The 20,969-nt window shown below is 41.6% G+C and overlaps 1 protein-coding gene across 1 annotated transcript in view; it reads left to right on the forward strand.

Annotated features, from left to right (window-relative positions):
• The first annotated feature begins 438 nt into the window (after window positions 1-438).
• Window positions 439-20,969, forward strand: part of IL20RA (interleukin 20 receptor subunit alpha) — a 35,393-nt gene continuing 14,862 nt past the window's right edge. The window contains exon 1 of the mRNA XM_080806694.1: window positions 439-652. Coding sequence (XP_080662820.1) covers window positions 526-652 — 127 coding nt within the window. The 5' untranslated portion in view covers window positions 439-525. The remainder of the gene's footprint in view (window positions 653-20,969) is intronic.

The raw sequence follows: 20,969 nt of genomic DNA on the forward strand, positions 1-20,969 counted from the left end.
TCATTCAAGCAGACACCTCGCCTTTATGCGTTTCCCTCTCTCTTCTGTGCAGTGGAACAGTACCCTGGTTGCAGGTGGAGAGGACTGCGTGAAATCAAACAATGCATGGCAGAGTGCCGGCCGGTATGCTGAGGAAAAAAGAGCCATCTCCTCCTTCCGGCACCGAACTCGGACATTGTGAAGTGCAGAGGAGCGACTCTCAGGCCTGAATACCAGACTCACTTGCCTGCGTGCTCACCTCACTCTCTCTTCCCCGGGAGCGAGGCTTTTACCTGCACCCGTGACCTCGCAGGTGGGGGCGGTGGACACTCGCTCAGACTCTCGGAACTGCGCGGCTGGGGAGCAGAAATCGCGGGGTCCCTCCCCTCGCGCTGGCATCCAGCTGGGCGGCCGCGGGACGCGGGTGGGGCGCAGCCGGGGTACCGCCTCCCTGGGCTCCGGGCCGCGGAGCGAGAAAGGACGGGCTCGAGGGCGTGGGGGGCCGCTGCGGGCCGCCCGCCGACATGTGACCCGGCTCCGCCGCCTATGTGGGCCCGCCGACCCCCAGCGGGAGCGGCGGCCGGAGGGGTCCAGGCGCCTCGCCGCCAGGCCCTGCGGCTGCTGCTGCCGCCGCTATTGCTGCTGCTCGCGGCCGCGCCTTCGGTCCGCGCAGGTAGGTGGATGGCGGCCGGGCCGCCTGGCGCGGGACGCGGACGCGGACGGGAGCCGGCCTGGCCCGCCGCCTGCCCAGCGCCGCCTGCGGGTCCATCCGCTCGCGGGTTTCGCGCACGCGCGCGCGGAACGGGAGGTGCGGGGTCCGCGCTCGGAGCCCCGGGGAGAAAGTCCCCGCCGGCCCCCGCGCGCCTGCTGCGGCGTCAAGTCTGCGGGGCTTCGAGTTTCATTCTGCCCGTCGCGGGGGTGCAGTGAGGCGGAGGGAGTGTGACCGCGGTCGCTCTAAGGGGAACCCGCAGCTCCGACGTCGCGGCTGGCGACGGTGACCGTGCGCAGCGCCCTGGGCCGCACCGACCCGCCGCCCTTCAACAGGGACCAACCCCGCGGCTGGCGGTGACGGTTCTGCTTGCATGAAAATACCGAGTCCCGGGAACGCTCTGCTCCGAAAGAACAGGGTCTAGAAAGAGGCGGTGTTTCTAGTGTAAGATCGCCTCTCTTGAGCACGTCGTTGTTTTTCCTTTGCAGTTAGGGCCGTATACCGATAGATATGTGCTCTTTGATTTTTACTTTTAACTCATATTAAAAGTAAATTTTTAACTGACTTATGACATCAGGTAACTGAAATTTGCTTTGCTGTGTTGTTCAGTTTAAATTCTACGAACTGGAATCCAGTAAGCCAGGATGATTCATTAACCTGATTTCTTTTTTTCTTCTGGTATATAAGAAAAAGACTTCTTTTAAAGCAGGAAATCTGGGATTTTTTTTTTAAACTAAAACCAGCAAAGCTTCCCAGAATATTGTACTTTGTAGGAAAGCGGTTCAGGCTTAAATGTTCAACGACTTTTCACCCAGAGCTGAACAACAATGAATGCAGAAGGAAAATTGCCCTCGAAATTGCGGTGTTCTTAGTAGTCAAAGGAAAAGGTTTTAAATTTGATGCAGTTATTTTGGAAGTAACCCCAGTGTCTGAAGATGAATGGATGAAGAAGATGTGATACACACACATACCACATATGGGAATATTACTCACTCATAAAAAAGAATGCGGTCTTGCCATTTGCAACAACATGGGTGAACCTAGAGAGTATTACGCTAAGTGAAATAAGTCAGGCAGAAAAAGACAAATACCATATGATTTCACTTATGTGTGGAGTCTAAAAAACAAAACAAATGAATAAACAAACAAAAAGCAGAAATAGGCCCATAAATAGTGAGACCAACCTGATGATTCCAGGAGGAAAGGGGGTGGGGGTTGGGAAATGGGCAAAATGTGTGAAGGGGAGTGGGAGAGACAGCCTCCAGATGTGGAATGAGTGAGTCCTGGGGATAAAAGGTACAACACAGGGACTATAGTCAGCGGCTTTATAATAGTATTGTACGGTGATAGTAGGTATACATGTGAGCAGAGCATAACTATACTTATGGATCCCTATGTCGCACACCTGAAAGTAATGTAACATCGTGTGTCAACTATGCTTCGATAGGAAGGAATCAGAGAGGGAGACAGTGAGAGACTATGGACTCCAGGAACCAAACTGAGGGTTACAGAAGGGAGGTCCGTGGGGGTGGGGTGACAGACTGATGGTTATTAAGGAGAGCACGTATGGTGGTGAACACTGGATGTTATACACAACTAATGAATTGTTGAACGCTACATCAAAAACTAATGTTGTACTATATCCTGGCTAATTGAACCTAATAAAAAAATTTTTAAATAATAATAACTTCAATACAGTCACAAAGGTTATGAAGTATGCATATAGATGTCGGAGAGATCATTGAACCATAGATATTATACCCCCAAAAATGTTTCTCTTCTAAATCCTACATTTATTAAAAATTGTAGTTTTTAATTTTGTATTTATGATATATTATATTATGATTTTTTAGTTCTTTCCTACATATGCTGAGTGGGAAGAGACTACTCCTGACTTATGCAAGTATTGAGCCTTCAACTAACATATGAATTTGCTTGTTTCTATATTTAATCAGAGAGAGAAATAAAAAGCTTGCTCCATAATTGGGTTAGGGGCTGACATTAGAAAGTAGTAATATTCTTAGCATCAGAGCAAAATTTGGGGGAAGAAAAACAGAAGAAACTCTTTCTGACCCACAAGATCTAGGTACTTTCTTAGCTCTTCTTTAAGCATTGCTGTTTTCTTCTGGGTCTTCAGGCAACCTAAGGACTGCTGGAAACACCAGGTTAGAAGCTACCTGGAATACCATACTTACCTCTTAATAGAGAGTGATTTCTATCCTGATAGGTCAGCCACAATAGCTGCTAAACAATGTGGGCTTTCTAAGGGTTAAATGACATTACCACTCCTGGGCAGGAGAATACTTTAATTCTTTGAATGTTTTAACAAAAATATTCAGTCACCCAACTCAGTATTTGGATCAAGGCAATATAAACCAAACATTCAAAGAGAAAGAAAAAAAAACCCTCAATGTAGCATCAACATTCTAGGAAAATATTGATATTTAATTTCAGGTAAGCTTTTAATGGAATTCAGAACATCTGTGATGTTCCCTCAAGATGGGCATGACACCCACATTCACTGTCATTCTCTACATTCTTCAGGGACAGAAGTTTCACCAGCGAGTTTATCCCTGTTGCACATCAAACTCTGCCTTTTTGGCCCATTCCCATGTTTATTCCTCAGTGAAGATAAGGAGCTGTGTTCAGCATTATATAAGCAAGCATCTGAAGCCAATAAGAGAAAGTGGGAGAAGATGACTTCCTAAGGTCATGTATCTCCTCTCCTCAAGCCTTTCAGAAGTATCCATTGCCGTAGAATAATTCTGCACTCGCCTGCAAGGTTTCTTCTGGATCACTCCTCCCAGTCACTCAGGCTTACCTCACACCACTTACTTCCTGCACGGTCCTTTTCCCAGTTCGTAGAGCAAACCAAACCACTTTCCATCTCCGAGACGTCATACTTGGAGTTCCCGCCACTAAAGTGTTCCTACCCGCTCTATCCCCAGGTAACTGTAACTCCTGCTCAGACTTGGCATCTCACCTCCCATATGCCTCCCTCAAAGAGATCTGCCCAAAATGCCCAAAGAAAGAAAAGAATATGGTGTTTATTATGTCTAGGAACAAATGAGCCTTGCTTTAGTTTTTGGAGCTTTTAGAACACAGTCTAAATATTCCTACTATATGTATGCTTATTAGAACTAATTCACTGTAACTGACACAGTGAAAGCGTTTGTTCAAATGTCTCTGATATCAGCCCAGCAGCGTTTGGATATTCTATTTCACTGAGTAGTTACTTGTACACACACAGATGGTTCAGTGAGCTAATTAAGCTCCCCTCATTATTTTTTTTCACTTTTAATTTTGAAATAATTTGAAACTTACAGAAAAGTTTCAGGAACAGTAGACTCTCCGTAAATCCCTTAGCTGGTTTCTCCCAAGTTCAACATCTTACCTAGCCATTGTACGATATTCAGAACCAGGACATTAACACTGGTATAATATACTCACCAAACTCTAGACCTTGCCAGATTTCAGCCATTTTTCCACTAAGGCTCTTATTCTCTTCCTGGATCCGCTTTACAGTCAGCTGTGATGCCTCCTTCGTCTCCTCCTTTCATGTCCTTGACACTTTGGAGTGTCATCTCTTCTTAGAATGTCCTTCAATTTGGGTTCATTTGGTGTTTCTTCACAATGAGAATGAGGTTATTCCTTTCAAGCAAATTATATTGTCTTTCTCAGTGCATCATAACAAAGGATTTATGATATCCATATGTCTTGTTCGTAGTGATGTTAACCTTGATTGCTTGGTTAAGGTGGTGTCTGCAGGGATTTTCGTTGTGTAATTACTATTACTTGGAGCAGACGTAAGGTCATTCCTTGTACATTTGCATGGCTTCCACATCTGTCAGCTAGAGGCACTTCCCCAGCCTGTCTAGAGGGCTTTGAGTATCCCAGATCCAAGCGTGTTGTATAAGATCACCAGCCTCTCTCCTCAGAATGTACCTACTGCCTGTAACTATGTTGAGCTTCCTCAATCCAGGAAAGGCAGAACAGCTGAGGATATCCATTACCTCTGGGAGGTGGCGTGGTATAGAAACAACGTGGTAGGGTTGAGGAGGGACTGACGGTTCTCTGAATACACCTTTTGCTTCAGCTCTGACTGTTAGAGCCATGGGTGGGACACATATTTCCCACTTACACATAAACTTTGGACAAAGGAATAGGCAGATGGAATTATTCGTGTTATAAAATGAATATGTTAGGATAAGCATTTCAGTATAAAACAGTAACTGTTTTTATAATATTTTATTTAAGATTTTTAAATTTATTTTAGAGAGTGAGCATGGGAGCAGGGGGAAGGAGGGGAGGAGAAGAGAGAGAGGGACAAGCTGACTCTGCTATACCTGGTGCTCAACATGGCACCTGATTCCACGACCCTGAGATCATGACCTGAGCCGAAATCAAGAGTCAGACGCCAAGCTGAGCCACCCAGGTGCCCCTCTAATACTTTAAATAAATAAACCTGCATATCTGTGTGTTGCCTTCGTTAGTGCTGGGCATAATGCTTTTCACAAAATACTACTCAGTAAATTTGCAGGTTTTTGCTTAAAAGCACATTTCAATTCACAACACACATGATGTTTTTTAAAATGGTTTTCTATTTGCATCTTTTTCTTCTTTGTACAGTTTTACCAGGTATCATTGACACTTATCTCCATGATGATCGAGAAAAAAAAAAAGACATCTTAGAATCCGCTGCAGTTTAATGTAGCATATATTTTGCTTTTTTTTTTTTTAAGATTTTATCTATTTATTTGAGAGAGAGAGATCACAAGTAGGCAGAGAGGCAGGCAGAGAGAGAGGGGGAAGCAGGCTCCCCACCGAGCAGAGATCCCGATGTGGGGCTCGATCCCAGGACCCCGAGATCATGACCTGAGCTGAAGGCAGAGGCTTAACCCACTGAGCCACCCAGGCGCCCCAATGTAGCATATATTTTAATAAGTAAAATCATTTCATCCATCTTATTAACATTACACTTTTTCTATGAGTGTGATATTCTGAAAGCATTCTGATTTTTCTTGGTCCCTATTTATGATTATTTGACACAAAAGCTGATACCAGAAAAATGAGTTAAATCATTATAATCAATTCCAAGGAATGTCAATTGTTTATAAAATTGGAGAACAAGAAAACTTTAGGGAAAAAATTGCCGGCTAGAGACATTAACATTAAATACATCCTCCAGTTTTCAGAATTCCTTTGGATATAAGAACCTAGGGTTGACAGGACGTTATTAAAGTCCCGTCCAAGTGCTTCTCGTATGAATCAGCTCTGAAGCATTATTTCCAGATCATTACCTGTCTGCTCTTTGAGCACCTGTCATCACGGGACACTCACTGCCTACCAAGGCAGGATGTCCTGTCACTGCAGACTTCCAATTATTACAATGTCTTTCCATGTAATGAGCTAAGAGCTTACTCTCTCCTGCATCTTCTCCCATAGTTGGTCCTCAGTCTCTGCTGTGGAAACCATGCAGAACAGGATATGCAGATAACTGAACGCCCCATCTGTGTCTTCCCCCCCTCAGCCAACCACCTTCCCAGTTACGTCATGCCAGCCTCTCTCTCCTGGTCTTTCTAGCACGTGTGTGTTCTAGTTTCTCCGCAAGCTCCCAAGCTGCCTCCCTGTAGATCATGATGAGATGGCCAGTCTACTAACATTTCAAGCACTACACCTGGCGTGTTTATCCTTAAATGATTCAGCATCAGCTTCTTAGTGAACGTAGGGTTCCTGATGCCTGAAAGCTGTCCTCCTTTTCTTTGTTGTTCTCTCCTCAGAGACACAGACTTGGGACCCTCATTTCAACTCAGGCTTTCATAATAAGACAATTTCAGGGGTGCCTGGGTGGCTCAGTGGGTTAAATCTCTGCCTTTGGCTCAGGTCATGATCCCAGGGTCCTGGGATCGAGCCCCACATTGGGCTCTCTGCTCAGCAGGGATCCTGCTTCCCCCTCTTTCTCTGCCTGCCCCTCTGCCTACTTGTGATCTCTCTCTCTGTCAAATAAATAAATAAAATCTTTTTAAAAAAAAAAGACAATTTCACTTGGTGGAGGTAGTTTTCTTTCTGTTTGCTTCTCAAAGGATAGAGGATGGACATAGGGCATAATGTTTTATCTTGAGCTTGGGTCTAGATGCAATTAAGGATAGTCTTCTCTGGAAAAAAATTTTTTTAAGATTTTATGTATTTATTTATTTGTTTGTTTGTTTATTTGACAGTGAGAGAGAGAGAGAGTGAGAGCACACAAGTAGGAGGAACAGTAGGCAGAGGGAGAGGGAGAAGCAGGCTTCCCCCTAAGCAGGGAGCCCGATGTAGGACTTGATCCCAGGACCCTGAGATCATGACGTAAGCCGAAGGCAGACGCTTAACTGACTGAGCCACCCAGGCACCCTGGAAAAAATTTTTTTACTGATTATCTATTCAACTCTAGTTCTGTTTTTTGACTGTGATGGTGACTGTGGTGCACATTGGGCCACAAAATGGCTCCCACACAGCTGCCTCAATCTCGTTACATGCTGCTTTCTCAGATGCCCGCTCTGCCTCTAGTCCCAGAAAATTGGCATACTTTTTCCTATACAGACTTGTCAGTAAGTTGTCCTCATGCTTCTTGATTCTCAACATATATGCTTTTCATCCAACGTCCTCAAAGTTCCATCCCATAAAGTTGCATTTGTATTTCGGTAATAGGAGTTTTGTTTTGTTTCGTTTTGTTTTGGCAACTGCCTTGTCCTAGCTAAAGCATTTGTTTACATTATTTCCGCCATTTAAATCTTCTCAGCTTCGCAGATATTTTGCCTCTTGTGTCAATCCCCTCATCTTTACTTTCTGGAGATTCAGCAGCACTTAAAGCATTCATTGTTCTCCTCAGTGAACACTGTGTTCATTTTTTTTAAGATTTTATTTGTTTATTTGAGAGACAGAGATCACAAGTAGACAGAGAGGCAGGCAGAGAGACAGAGGGGGAAGCAGGCTTCCTGCTGAGCAGAGAGCCCGATGCAGGGCTTGATCCCAGGACCCTGGGATCATGACCTGAGCCGAAGGCAGAGGCTTTAACCCACTGAGCCACCCAGGTGCCCCCACTGTGTTCATTTTTGAGGAAAGATACAAACAAGCGAAAGACACCTCCTGTATTAATTTTCTGAGGCTGCCATAACAAAGTACCACAAACTGGGTAGCTTAAAATAACATAAATTTATTATCTCACGGCTCTGGAAGCTCAAAGCCTGAAATTCAGATATTGGCAGGGTTGACTCCTTCTGAGAGCTGTGAGGGGGCATCGGTGCCATGCCTCTCTCCTAGCTTCTGGTGGCTGCTGGCAATCTTTGGCCTCCCTTGGCTTGTTGATCATCGTTCTAATTCTGTGCTTTTACATGGTGCTCTCCCCGTCTCTTCACATAATCTTCCCTCCGTGCCCCTCTCTCTTTGTGTCCAAATTTCATCCTTTTATAAAGATACCAGTCATATTGGATTAGGGCCCACCCTCATGACCTCTTTTTAATGGATTACCTCTTCAAGAACCTATACCTAGTAAAGGCTGTGAGGTACTGGGGGTTAGGAATTCAACATACTTCTTTCGGGAGGCACAGTTGAATTCATAACACCTCACAGGCTCATAGGGCAGGATCCATGAGCCTGGCTTCTGACGTGCAGAAAAGTTACTTTCTCAGCCTCATGTGGTGGCTCAGCATGTTTATAGTCTATGTCCACTGCCAAAGGACATAGAAGTGTCATGACTGAAAGTCTCTCCTTGAGAAAGTTGAGAGCAGAGATATGGTCTTCACTTGTACTTTCCATAACATGAACATAAGAGAGAGCCATCATTTAGTAATATATTCATGTGGAATAACTATATTGTAAACCTGAAACTAATGCAATGCTCTAGGTCACTTCTACCTCAATTAAAACAAGGTTCGGCGAGCCATCAGTATTGTATAATAAAGACAGCACAGTTTAAATTTCTTCAGCAGAGGAGCTGACTCTCCTCAGACCTCCCCCGCCTGCCTCGGCTTCTCTGAGGGGCGCTTCCACTGCAAAATCCTCGCTCTTGCTCTAACAGGACCATTTTCACACTGAAGGCTAACTATCCTTCTAATTCCAAGCCAGCCCTCCTCCTCCATTTTAGATTAAAATACATGTATTGCAAAAAGTCCACTAAATTATCTACTAAATGCTCTACTTTGTTATTTTAAAAGTTAGCTCATAATTTCTAATTTTAAAATAGAATATCACATGCAGCTCCAGAGCAAGTAACTTTGGGGAATAAGGTATTGGAGGTGATCAGATTTAAGGAAGAAGAATTACCTTAACACACCAGGCATCCATTTTGAGTTTTCAGAAGTTAACATATACCTCGACACAGTGTGATTTGATTACTTCTCATTCGTTCAATGTCATTCATTCATATCTATCAAGAAGAGTTGTAGGCACTGAGGGGAACAAGAAAACAAGGTGTCTCTCTTCATGGAGTTTTAGTCGCAGACAGGTAATTACGTTAAAGTATACATGCCAGAATCGAGAAAACCACGCTTCTTTAGAAAGCACAGGAAAAGGTAACCAATCGAATCTAGAAGGCAGGCAGGGCTTCCTGTACAAAGGGTCCTTTAAACTGAGATTCATAAGAGTTACTGGTATGTGTGTGTGTGTGTATATATATATACACACACACATACATATACACACACACATATATATATGTATATACACACGTACCAGTAGCTCTTATGAATCTCAGTTTAAAAAACCCTTTGTATATGTATATATATGTATATACATATATATGTATATTAGATACATAAAAATGTTACATATATCACATTCTCCCTATTTGAGGAGGAAAGATGCATTATATAAGCAATGAGGTGTGGAAGTAAATGTCTTGCTATGAATAAATATTTGCGATGCTTTTAGGAAAAAACATAAATTTAATAAATATTTACAGGTAGGCTGTTATCCATATTTCATAAAACAGTGATAACAATATAAATTCTGCCCCTTTTCATTTCAAATATTAGCAGGAAAATACAGGCATACTTCATTTTGTTGCACTTTGTCTGTAGGGCGTTTTTCACAAATTGAAGATTCGTGGCGAGCCTGCATCAAACAGGTGGGTCTGTGGGTGCCACTGTCTCAACAGCATTTGCTCACTTTGTGTCTCTGCATCACAGTTGGGTAATTCTGATACTATTTCAAGCTTTTTCATCAGTATTATATTTGTTATGGTGATCAGTGATCTGTGATCAGTGATTGTGAACTTGATGACTGTTCAGAGGATGGTTAATAGTTTTAGCAATAAAGTGTCTTTCAATAGCGTTATGTACATTGTTTTCTTAGCCATAACACTACTGTGCACTTAGGGGACAACAGTAGAGTAACTTGTGTACTCACTGGGAAGCCAAAAAATTCATCACACTCACTTATTGTGATACTCACATCGGTACAGTGGGCTAAAATGAAACTGCAGTCTCCAAGGTATAGCTGTGAAGCCAAGTCCCGCTCTGAACGCATTCTCTCTATAAATTACCAGGTAGTTAATATTCCTTTTCACACCTACGGTTCTTTCTTATAAAACTACAAATCACCAAACAAAATGGGGTAAGGAGCTTAATAGCTCTAGGACAGCCTGACTTCATGGTCATTGGCAGCCTCGAGTCACAGCGGTCTGAGGCTCTTTGCAATACCGAAGCAAACCACACACACAGTTATCAAAAGGCACAATTGTTACAGCTGTGGTTTTGCAAGATAAGGCTGGTGTCCTAGGTGCTATTTCCCACTTCCTTAATCAACACAGCCCTTTGGAGGCTATGTCGATGTTAGTGAGCACCAGCAAAGGGACTGTCTTAATGGATCCATTCTCTCAGTTGTCCCTGGAGAAGTGCCAAAGCTGTCAGTGCAGCAGTGCCCTTGACTCCTCTACGTGGGTGGCTTCTTCATTGTTGCTTTGCTTTTCTCATGACCTGACTTTTCCACATCTTGGTGGCAGTTAAGAAACTTAAATAGCTGATCTTCAGTGTGGCCCAGGCAGCATGTGGGACTTCTGTTCATTTTATTGGATATAGTTACATAATTCCATCAAGCCACAGTTCAGCCCCAAAGAGGTCTCATTGTAGTCCTGGTCACCCTCAGAAACATGAAAGCAATTACTTGTTACTATAGAGGAGAGTTAGCCTATTGAAAAAATTCTACCTTTCTGACAGTATACAATTCCATCTTGGTCTTGTTCAATTGGAAAGTCTCAGATTACAATGGCGATCGCATCAACAATCTCATTTACCTCAAAATCCCAGTCGAAAATGAGCAAGAAGCAAATACTATTAATTACACCAAAATCACCACTAAATTATTACTTCCAAGTTACTATCCACTACATAATTATTTTTAAAACTCTTACTTTTTCTATTAATTATTTTCTCACATTTTTGTGTTGTTGACGTTCCCTCTGAAAATTTTAAGTGATACAGTTATGAATAAAAGAATGGCTTTGCTTCTGTGAGGATAAAAAGAAGCATTAATTGTGAAAATGATTTGAAAAATAGATGATATTTAATTAATACCTGTTGATTGAAGTTGGAATTCCCAACAGCTATTCTTTTCAATACCTGAATGATCCCAAATGGGTTGCCCTTAACTCTCTTCTTACTTTCATCTTTTCCTTTCTAAGACAAGGTATCAAATAGTAGAGGCTCCAACCCACATTCAAATCTACTTATTCACAGTTACTATGATGTTCATTACTACAAATCAAGATAATTTAGAGATCACAAAATGTAGAGAACATCAAGTTCCTGTCCTCAAAGTGCTAATTTCTAAAAGGGAAAGGAAGACATTTATATAAGAGATGACATAAGATAGTACAACTGGTTTTCTAACAGTGGGGCTGACATACACAAGTTAATACTGGCGTCTTCAAAATAGGGCTTCTGGAAGGTGATGCACAGAAATCTCACCACAATGTATTTCTTAAACTCCCTTTTTCCAGAGTTCCAAGTAGAGCCTGCACACGTGGGTCAGAATAGCCCTTTAAGTGCCAAACCTTCATCTTGGAGGTATGATTTAATTTTCAAAAGCATTCCAAGCCATTTCCAACAACCTTGGGTAATCAAGCTGGGAAATCTGGCTATAACTGGGCAAAAACAAGGTGCAAGTATTAAAAAAAAAAAAAAAGAGAGAGATGGAATTTCTTACATGTTTAGAAGGTACCTCTGAAAATGATTATAGCTGAAAGGAGGCATGCCCCAAATGCCATGAGCTGAGCAGCACCATAGGAATAGTTATAAACCCTCCCCTGGGAACTAAATGGAAGATGCACTCTCTCTCTGATGCGTAAACTCTAATATATTTCTTTTAAAAAGTAGTCTCGACTTTAAGTTCTTGCTTGCTACTAGGTACCAACAGCAACAGTCAAAAACATGTTTAAGCACATAAATTTATTTATTGAGGTGTGACTCTAAAGAAATAGCACTGCTTTTTCTGTATGACTCATGCATCACTTATCCACATAAATGTTCATATTCCTGGCAGGGAAAGCATATACTGATGGATTGTGTCCCAGATTCAGACGATGCCTGCTGGCTCCATGAGAGCAGCGCCTTCTGTGTGTTTCTGGGCTCTGCTGTCCCCTAGTGCCTATCAGTTTCTATTTCTAGCACACAGTAGGCGTTCAGTGACTATGTATGAATGACGTGATTGTATACAGTTCCACCAGGAAAAGCTTCAATGAAGAAGAAATACTTGGGATTTCCTCACTGAATTTCTTCTATCTCTCCTTAGAAGCAATCATCCATCACAGGCAAAATTTATAATGATCATACAATCATCCTTCCTTCCCACATCAGTGTTCTTAGGAGCATTTCCTATAGGTGGTAGGTGAGCATCCTACTATAGAAAGTCAGTCATAATCAGAACCCTTGGTCTCAGTCAAGTATCCTCCAAATGGCCGAGTCCAACCATGGTCAAGTCATACAGCTTCTCTGGGGCTCTGTCAGTTCAGCTGTAAAGTAAGAATAGTAACTAGGGAGGACAACACTACGCAAATAATGACTGAGCTCTTTCTTTGCCCCGGGCACTGTTCCAGGAGGTCTATGTAAAGAACCTTATTTAATCATCCCATCAATTCTATGAAGCACATAGTATTGTTTTATTTTACAAAGAGGAAATTGAGGTGCAGAGGTTAAGTGACTGACTCGAGGGCACATGGCTGGTAAGTGGTAAAGCAGGGAGTGGGCTCCAGGGTGGTTCTGGAACTCTGGTTCTTAGAGCTTCTCTCTGACCCACTCACATAAACAAGGACTAAAAGCCAGTGAGAAAGGGCAGGTGGCAGGTCTGTGTGAGGTCCAGTGTTATTAGAGAGAACATGGAGGCGGCACACACATACAACAGTGAGTGGGCCAAGAGAGATTAGAGAAATAACTGTGGAGATGGTGGTTCAGGGACGACCGTCGAGTTTACAGGAACTAATGTTAACGTCAACCCATGCTCGCTCCTTTATAGAACACAGCTGTGTATCTTTTCTTAGGTAAATCGTTCTTGAATCACATTTTCGGGGCTGTTTTTAGATGCTTGTTTTTTAAGGGCCCTTGACATATAATTAGAAGAGGAGAAAGAGGAGTTAATATTTTTCAAGGGAACTGGTTTACAACTTGAAACAAAAGAAAATCTGCTTTTCCTTTCAGCATGATGAAGTTAGAACAAGACCAAAGACAATCCATCTGAAGGTAGCAATACAGTTTGGCTCTCATTTGGTGGTTAGGATGAGTTCTGCACAGCTCCTGCTTTCTGGAATTGGTTCATTACCCTCTGGTGCTTTTTGTTAACTGTTTAACCTCATTCCCCACAATAAAGAACTGATACAAGCATATAAAGGTATTTTCCCTATTTCAAAAGACATTTGCAATATGCGGGAGCCACTCGCCATGCGTGTTCCTTCATTAAAAAGCTGTTCCTTCATTAAAAAGCATCTGTTGAGTGTCTTTGGACTGTGTCAATCCCCTGTGTACAATGTAAGTTGACCAAGGCAGTTTCAAGTTACCAAGACTTGGCAGTTCAGGCAGTTCACATCCCCATTCAATCCTCAAGTGAATCTGGGTCCTTCCCTGCCTCCATGATTTATGTGAGGCCCATGAGCCCCTGGTTAGTTCAGTTCAAAAGCATGTATTTGTCAGGTGCTGGGAATACAAAGACTGTGAGACGTGAAGCCCAATCTCAAATGGCTCAGAACCTGGTGATTCCTTAACTCTGCTCTAGCTTTAGAAGGACAGAAGGGGCTGGGGGCTGGAGACCTTCTCTGGGTAAAGCTGGGCAAGGTTTCCTCTATGCCCAGTTTCCCTAGTTGGTCATGAGCTTGAGAAACTTGAATGGCCCCAAAGGGGAAGTCACCAGAGGTGGACACATTTGACTGTTGAGCCTCTTACAGCCTGGTTGTTCTCCTCACTGGTGGATGAACATACAGTCCGTAATAGGAAAATCAAATTGCCTCAGCCCCAAAGACAGAGGTTTTCGAAACCCCAAGACTGGTTACCGTGACCTTTCATGAGTTTGCTCTGAAAACCTCACCACTTTTTATGGGTGTATATTAAATACTAATTTATACATGAGCTTTCCCCACAGTATAATGAAATGGAAGTATCTTTGAGGGTCAGGCATATAATTAAAACTGCAACATTCTTAGAGGAGGTAGTATTAGCTTTGAGGCCACTAGGAAAATGCTCCCTACCATTTCGCTACACCTAGAGATCTGTATTTATACAATGTAACTCTTGGAACAAATGCAGTAGCCACATTTTATAATATTTCACCAATGAAGTTGTCATAGATTTACCCATTTCAATTTATCCATGTCATTTATCTATTTTCTTCCTAATAGAAGGACCCAAGAGCAGAGACAGGACTTTCTCCTTATGGTGTATAACATAAATGAGGCTGGGCTAGAAAAACTTCCCCAAAGGCCAAGATATTACAAAAGGAAAATAAACACGGAGAGTGGGCACAAATCTGAATGATGTGGCTTACGGATAGAGCTAACCAATCATTACTTAGAAGTTCATTAAGTAGACACCTCCTTGCTGACCTTTCACGGCTTCGATAAGCCAGAGGCCATCTTAAGTAATCATAACTCAAGGGGCACCATTAAGTAGCCCTCCATTGCTCAAAGCCCACACCTGGTCAGGGAAGCTCAAAATGAGCCCAGAGGTCCCATTCCTTTTTGAGGTCTGCTGAGTTCCATTTTTTCTTCAAAGACCAGCCTCTTACCCAGATGACTGTCAAGAATGCTCCCCCCATCCTTTAGTGGTGACCAAGCATAGCCTATATACCATCATACCAACATCACATCATTAAAATAGCCCAAGCCAATATTCATTAAATGGATACACACATGGAGGAATGAGGGTTCTTTAAGTTCCAAAAGATGCTCTAGGAGGAGGGCACCAAAATCATAAAAGCACAGAACAATGGAACAGGTTAGGGTACCACAGGTAATTTGGTGTGGCTGGTGAACATGGTGCAATTGGCAGAATTGCAAAAGGAAAGTTCAGACCAGATCATAAAGAATCTCGTGCTCCAAACTAAAGTCATAATCCTACAGCACTCCCAGAAACAAAACTCTGAGTGCCAATCCAACAGCTCTATGATTTAGGACATGAAATGGATGGACTATCAGAGAATCAGAACTGTATTTACAGGCCATAAATCTATGGGAACAAAAATGCTTTTGTTACTCATAAGTTGGCACATGACTCCTGACATCGATGTGGGTGTGACATATTTTCACTTCAGTGCTGAATAAATTATCTTATCAGTACTGGCAGGTTAGAAAAATGACTTATCTCAATTTAAATGTTTACTTAGGAATGTCTTCCATTATGTTTTCCCAAATTTGAAACATAGTGCCTAAAAACTTTACCAACATTTAAAAACCACGAGAAAATCCTAGTTGTCAACAACTATCTTTGCTTAAGTGTGCTATTTCTTTTCCTTAAAAAAATTGCTAATTCTATTTGTATTGCTCCTTTGCATTATCAAAACAGATAAAAGGACAAGTATTCCTTGATAAATCCTCGTCTGTTAGCTTTCATAATGTAGGAATTCTGTTGCTGAGACTCTTGGAGTTCTGCCTCCTCAGGAGGCCCTGTTGCTTCTACTTTGAAAACAGAGCTGTGAGCTGCCCACCCATCTTCACATCCACAGCCAGCATCGGGGCCCAAGCCCAGCCTTCCTCACCAGGACTGCTGTAATTATGGTCTTGCTGGTCTCTGCGGTTCTATTCCTGCCCACACCCAATCTTTCTCCCTTCAGTAATGAATCAATCTATTTGAAATACAGATAGGCTTGTGGTGTCCCCTATATAAAGGGCTTCAATACTTTCCCACTGAATTTCAGATGGAATCCAGATTCCTTCCCAGGGCTTATAGCGATGGGAACTCCAGTTCTATGTGCGTCTTCAAATTCTTCTTGGCCACTCTCCTCTTCCTCGTTTTTTTTTTTTTGTTTGTTTTGTTTTGTTTTGTTTTGTTTTTTTCCCAAACACACTGGTCTTTTGACAGTTCCAAGGAACTGTCTTTTTGGATGAGATTTTTTTCTGTCTCAAGGGTCTTTGCCTGGAACCCTGCCACCCACCCCAAGCTGACTCCCAAGACCCTATCTGAGTAAGTTCTATGACCCATTCCTCCAACCTTATTCCTGTTCATAGCCTAATCACCAAATTTGTAAGTACCTGTTTCTTTGTTTGTTTGTTTGTTTGTTTTACTTGTTAACTGTGTCCCTCTTCCTGCTAGTGTGGGAACTACAGAAGGGCAGGAACCCAACTGTATTCTCCATTAGATATCTACATAGTAGCACCTACATTCATTTCCTGCAGCTGCCTTCACTGTGTACCACAGGATGAGTGGCTTAAAACAACAGAAATTTATTTTCTCATAGTTCTGGAGGTTAGAAGTACAAAATCAAGGTGTTGGCAAGACTGAAGACTGTGCTCCCTCTGAAGGCTCTAGAGATGGCTCCTTCCTTGCTTCTTCCAGCTTCTGGGAGTCCCAGGCATTCCTTGGTTTGTAGGGAATCCAGTCCCCCATTTTCAAATAGCATTTTCCTTGTGTCACTGTGTCTTCATCTGGCCATCTTAAAAGGAGACCAGTAATATTGGGTCAAGAAGTCCTCTTTAGTCCAGTATGAGTTCATCTTAACTACTTATGTTTGCAACAACCCTTTTTCTAAATAAGGAAACATTTTGGGGATTAGGGATTAGAACTTCAATATATCTTTTTGGGGAGGGCACAATTCAACTCATAATAGCACCTAACAAATACTAGTTGATATTTCTCATCAAAATGAATGGGATTGACTGTAGTGTATTCTGTATAGGAGACAAAGAGCTAAAGCCCAAGGCCAAGGCAAAAATATGTTATTTCTACAAATTTACGTTTTGCTATGGTTCCAGACTGACAGAAGGCCTGTACTCAGCAACTGAAAAGACACCAGAATAGACTCAAACACACCCTTCTAAGAATCCCTGTTTTTCCAGTCACCATACATTGTCTGAGGATTGTGTCAAAGCAGAAATAGAGTTCCTACTTGCATTCTTCAGGATCAGATATGGGCCAAAATAAAAGAAAATACAGGGAAAGGAATATGGTCTCCTACTATAGGGTGTGGTGGGATCTAAAGAAATAAATCAATGACATCAATATCTAATATTTATTAGTACTTAAATGGTTTTATATATGAGTAGCCAGGATAGTAGGTGTTTTTACATAAGTCTTGTCTTTGTTTAAATTCTGATACGGATTAGTTTGCAAGGGTAGCCAGTGAGTGAGGAGTTTAAGAGTGCAGGTTCTGAACCCAGCTCCTCCACTTAATAGGTGTGTGAACTTGTGCAACTTCTCTGTGCTTCAGTTTCCTCATCTGTATAATGGAGATGATAATGGGGATACCGTCCATAGGACTGTTATGGGAATTGTAGGATTTAGTTGTATAAAGTGCATAGAATGGTGTCTGCTACATGGTAAGGATTCAATAAATATTAGCTACAGTTTTCAATATATGCTAGCCATTTGCCTCACTTCAACAAAATATGATAACATATAAAGGTTTCACAATGTTTAAAGTCTTATGCAAATTAACTCTCTTTTTTTTAAGATTTTATTTATTATTTGACAGACAGAGATCACAAGTAGGCAGACAGAGAGAAAGAGGGGAAGGAAGCAGGCTCCCTGCTGAGCAGAGAGCCGGATGTGGGGCTCGATCCCATGACCCTGGAATCATGACCTGAGCGGTCATGCCTGAAGGCAGAGGCTTTAACCCACTGAGCCATCCAGGCGCCCTGCAAATTAACTTTATTCACATACTGTGTCTACTATTAAAACATAATCTCTTAGCCTGTCATGAATGGATCTCACAATCAACATGATTTTTAATATTGCCAAAAGATATCCTACTGAAACCAAAACTAACTGAAGGGAGCAGACAGTCCATATAACTCTTCTTTGCAGAAAGGTCAAACCTCACTGTGCCAAGGGACCTCTATTTCCATTGATCAAAGATAACTTATTAAAATTCCATAATTAACAAATATTATAAATGATACAAGTAAATAAATTACTATGAACACCCCCAAAATGTTGAATATACATTTCTGGAAATACACGCATAGAGACAAGATGTGAAGAAAAGTAATTACATAGCTTAATTTTGCTCTGATGAGAAATGGTTCAGAAACTAGCAGACCATGTCATAACAAGCTCTATTTTGTGTGCTGGGGTGACAGAGATGGGCTGATACCAGAATGTGACCTCCTTTTTCATGGTAGGGCAGTTCCTTGATAATACTTTGACAAGGAATATGATACAAGGAAATGACTCCAAATTGTTATCTTTTCTGACTATGTATTCAAATAAACAATGTCAATCGAAATGAAGGCTCTGCAGACTAAAAGCTGGAACATTCTTTCCTCAGAAATAGTGTACCAAACCATAATATCCATTTTTAAATGGAATTCTATTAAAGGTTTTACTACTCTGAATCCTTGTCAGTGGATTTACAATGAGCTTAACTAAGAATTTATCTTTTTAAAATAATGTATCCAAAAAGTTGTCACTGCAATCCTCACTTGCTATTAAAAGGCAAATAAGTTCCCAGTCTTCTCACTGGGTTTTTAATATTTTTATAAAGATAAAATCAAACTATTAAAACATAGAGAGCAATCCAGATACAATGTGTGAGGGGATATGCAGGTTGTGAATGCCAGGAGGAAGAGATTATTGAGGGCCATCTTAGAGGCTGGCTACCAAAATTGTGGTGATACATAGGATTTACCCATAACATAGACTTTTGGAGGAGGTGCATATGCATTTCACAATATTTCTAATTAAATATATCTTCTTTTTAGAAAGTAGAATGACATGAGAAAAAAACTGTTTAATGTTTTAGTTTATTGTCACACTATTAATTTTCTTTAACCTATTTTGATAATTGACCTAGCATTTTTTTAATCAGACCAAATAGACTTTATTTTTTTTAAATAATAATTTAACGAGGCAAAATTAACCACTTTAAAGTGAACAATTCAGTGGCATTCGGTGCATTCACTACTGTGACATAGCATTTCTAGAGGATCATTTAAACAATTATAAAACATGAATCAAGATGTCGGTTGAACCAATGAAGATTAATGATTGACAGCACATTCCAGAGAATGGTTCATTTCAGAATAGCAAAACTGCTTTATTTCCTCTTAACAATGATCAAGAAAATTAAATTACATTAACTTGAACAACACTTTTTTTAAAAATTCCAGGTTATTTCTTAAAACTGTTTTGGGTATATTTTAGGCATCTTGAGAATTCTGTCAGTTTACTTACATTAAAAGATAAGCAGAAGGGGAACCTGGGTGGCTCAGCTGGTTAAGCAACCTACTCTTGGTTTCAGCCCAGGTCATGATCTCAGCCTCTAGACACAGACCCCCCACCCCCATCAGGCTCTACCCTCAGTCCAGAGTGAGCTTGAAATTCTTTCCCCTCCTCCCTCTCTCTCCCCTCTCTTCCTCCCCACTGAGCACACTCTCATGCTCTCTTTCTGTCTCTTAAATAAATAAATAAATAAAATCTTTTTTAAAAACGAGCAGAAATCAGAGTTGTTGAAGATAAAGATTTATATAGATTAAACATTGGAACATATGTCTGGACTCTAATATCTAACATAACTTGTGTTTTAGATCTCCAAACTCTAAGTTGCCACACATTGGAATGTTCCAGTTTCTGATCAGTTAGTTCTATGGAGCTAATATATTTTGGTAATATCTTTCATCTGTGATATTATAATACACAGTCTATTTTAATTTTCATTCTTACAAGATGCTAACCATTCTTCACATGCACATGTCGTATGAACATGGAGACCACACATTTTAGATCTGAAAGACCCTTGGAACTCTTTATGTTAAAAGTGTTGCTCACTTTTGAAGAGTTGGAAAACAGGATGCTTCATGGTACTGACCCTGCCCCTTGTTCTCAGTTTCATCCTCAAAATTCTTGTTAAAAATCAGAACTTGGGGCGCCTGGGTGGCTCAGTGGGTTAAAGCCTCTGCCTTCAGCTCAAGTCATGACCCCAGGGTCCTGGGATCGAGCCCCACACTGGGCTCTCTGCTCAGCAGGGAGCCTGCCTCCCCCTCTCTCTCTACCTGCCTCTCTGCCTACTTGTGATTTCTGTCTGTCAAATAAATATTTTTTTAATTTTATTTATTTATTTGTCAGAGAGAGAGTGGGAGAGAGAGTGAGCGAGCATAGGCAAGAGGCAGAGGGAGAAGCAGGCTCCCTGCCAAGCAAGGAGCCCGATGTGGGACTCGATCCCAGTACGCTGGGATCATGACCTGAGCTGAAGGCAGCTGCTTAACCAACTGAGCCACCCAGGCGTCCCAAATAAATAAATTTTTTTAAAAAAATCAGAATTTATTGATAGCACAGAGCAGTATTAAATCACTGATAATTACTCATGGCATATGATCTCCAGGAAAAAAGACTAATACCCTTGATACACGATGGTTCCAGAGAGTTAGAAGGATAAAAATCGAGACAGACATTGGGCAAGTTGTGTCTTTTTGAGCTCTCTGCCCCTACCAGACATATATACCCATACAGTGATCAGCTGATAGTGCTTCTCCTTATTTAACTTTCTTCTTAAATATCAAACTGAGATATTTTTAAAAAATGATCAAGTTGAAAGTAGGAGCCATTACAAATATAGCATATGCACACACACCTAAAAACACACTCAGCAACCTATATTTTGGTTACTCTGC

Source organism: Martes martes (genome assembly GCF_963455335.1).
Source record: "Martes martes genome assembly, chromosome: 6".
In the NCBI taxonomy this organism is placed as follows: Eukaryota; Metazoa; Chordata; class Mammalia; order Carnivora; family Mustelidae; genus Martes; species Martes martes.